This window comes from Octodon degus, unplaced genomic scaffold (assembly GCF_000260255.1).
Source record: "Octodon degus isolate 3935 unplaced genomic scaffold, OctDeg1.0 scaffold00068, whole genome shotgun sequence".
Classification (NCBI taxonomy): Eukaryota; Metazoa; Chordata; class Mammalia; order Rodentia; family Octodontidae; genus Octodon; species Octodon degus.
In genome coordinates, this window is record NW_004524644.1 from 2839775 (window position 1) to 2840558 (window position 784).

The 784-nt window shown below is 74.4% G+C and overlaps 1 protein-coding gene across 2 annotated transcripts in view; it reads left to right on the forward strand.

Annotated features, from left to right (window-relative positions):
- Nucleotides 1-351: 351 nt before the first annotated feature.
- The window catches only part of Nampt (nicotinamide phosphoribosyltransferase), a 32016-nt gene continuing 31583 nt past the window's right edge, over nt 352-784 (forward strand). The window contains exon 1 of one of the 2 annotated variants that reach the window (XM_004634990.1): nt 352-648. In XM_004634990.1, coding sequence (XP_004635047.1) covers nt 592-648 — 57 coding nt within the window. In that variant the 5' untranslated portion in view covers nt 352-591. The remainder of the gene's footprint in view (nt 649-784) is intronic. The other variant, XM_023719512.1, reaches the window with a different exon arrangement.

A 784-nucleotide genomic window follows, 5' to 3' on the forward strand; every position in this document is an offset into this window, starting at 1 on the left:
AAACAAAGGTGACTCAGGCTCGCAGTCCCGGAGACAGTGCTGGAGCGGGACTAGGAGTAGGCGGCTCGGCCGAGCGGCCAAACCCGGAGCACCAGCAGCAAGGGCTGGGCTGGGCTGGACTGGGCTGGGGGGCCCCGGGGGCGGGGCAGACGCCTCGTGGGTGGGGCGATCCGGGAACGCCCCCAAGCCCCGCCCACCGCGCGGGCCGAGGCCAGAGAGTAGCGCGCGCCGGGTCACGCACAACTCCCGGCCGCCGGACGGGCGTCCCCGAGCCCCAGCGCGTGCCTCACGTCCTCCCGCCGCCCCGCCCCCTTGCGCTGCGCACGCGCAGCCGCGCCCCGCCCACCGTGTCCGAGTAGGTGGGTCGGGAGCTCCCAGACCACGAGCGCTCCAGCCGCAGCCACCGCCTCCGTCGCGTCACTGCTCCGGGCCCGCCCTCCTCGGCCCCTCCCCGCACTCCGTTTTCCCCTCTCCCTCCTCCTCAGACCGAGCAGTGACTTAAGCAACGGAGCGCGGTGAAGCCCATTTTTCTCCTTCCTCGCAGCCGCGCCGGGTACCTCGCGGCGAGCGGCCCCTCCACTCCGGCCCGAGATGAACGCTGCGGCAGAAGCCGAGTTCAACATCCTTCTGGCCACCGACTCCTACAAGGTAGAGCTCGCGGCGGGGACGGACGCGGGGCGCGGAGGGGTCAGGAGCGGGGCTGTGCGGCCGGGGCCGGGGTTTGGGGCCCCGCGGGCGGGCGGCGGCAGGATGGGCAGGTGGAGCGCGCCGCAGCGGGCGGAGG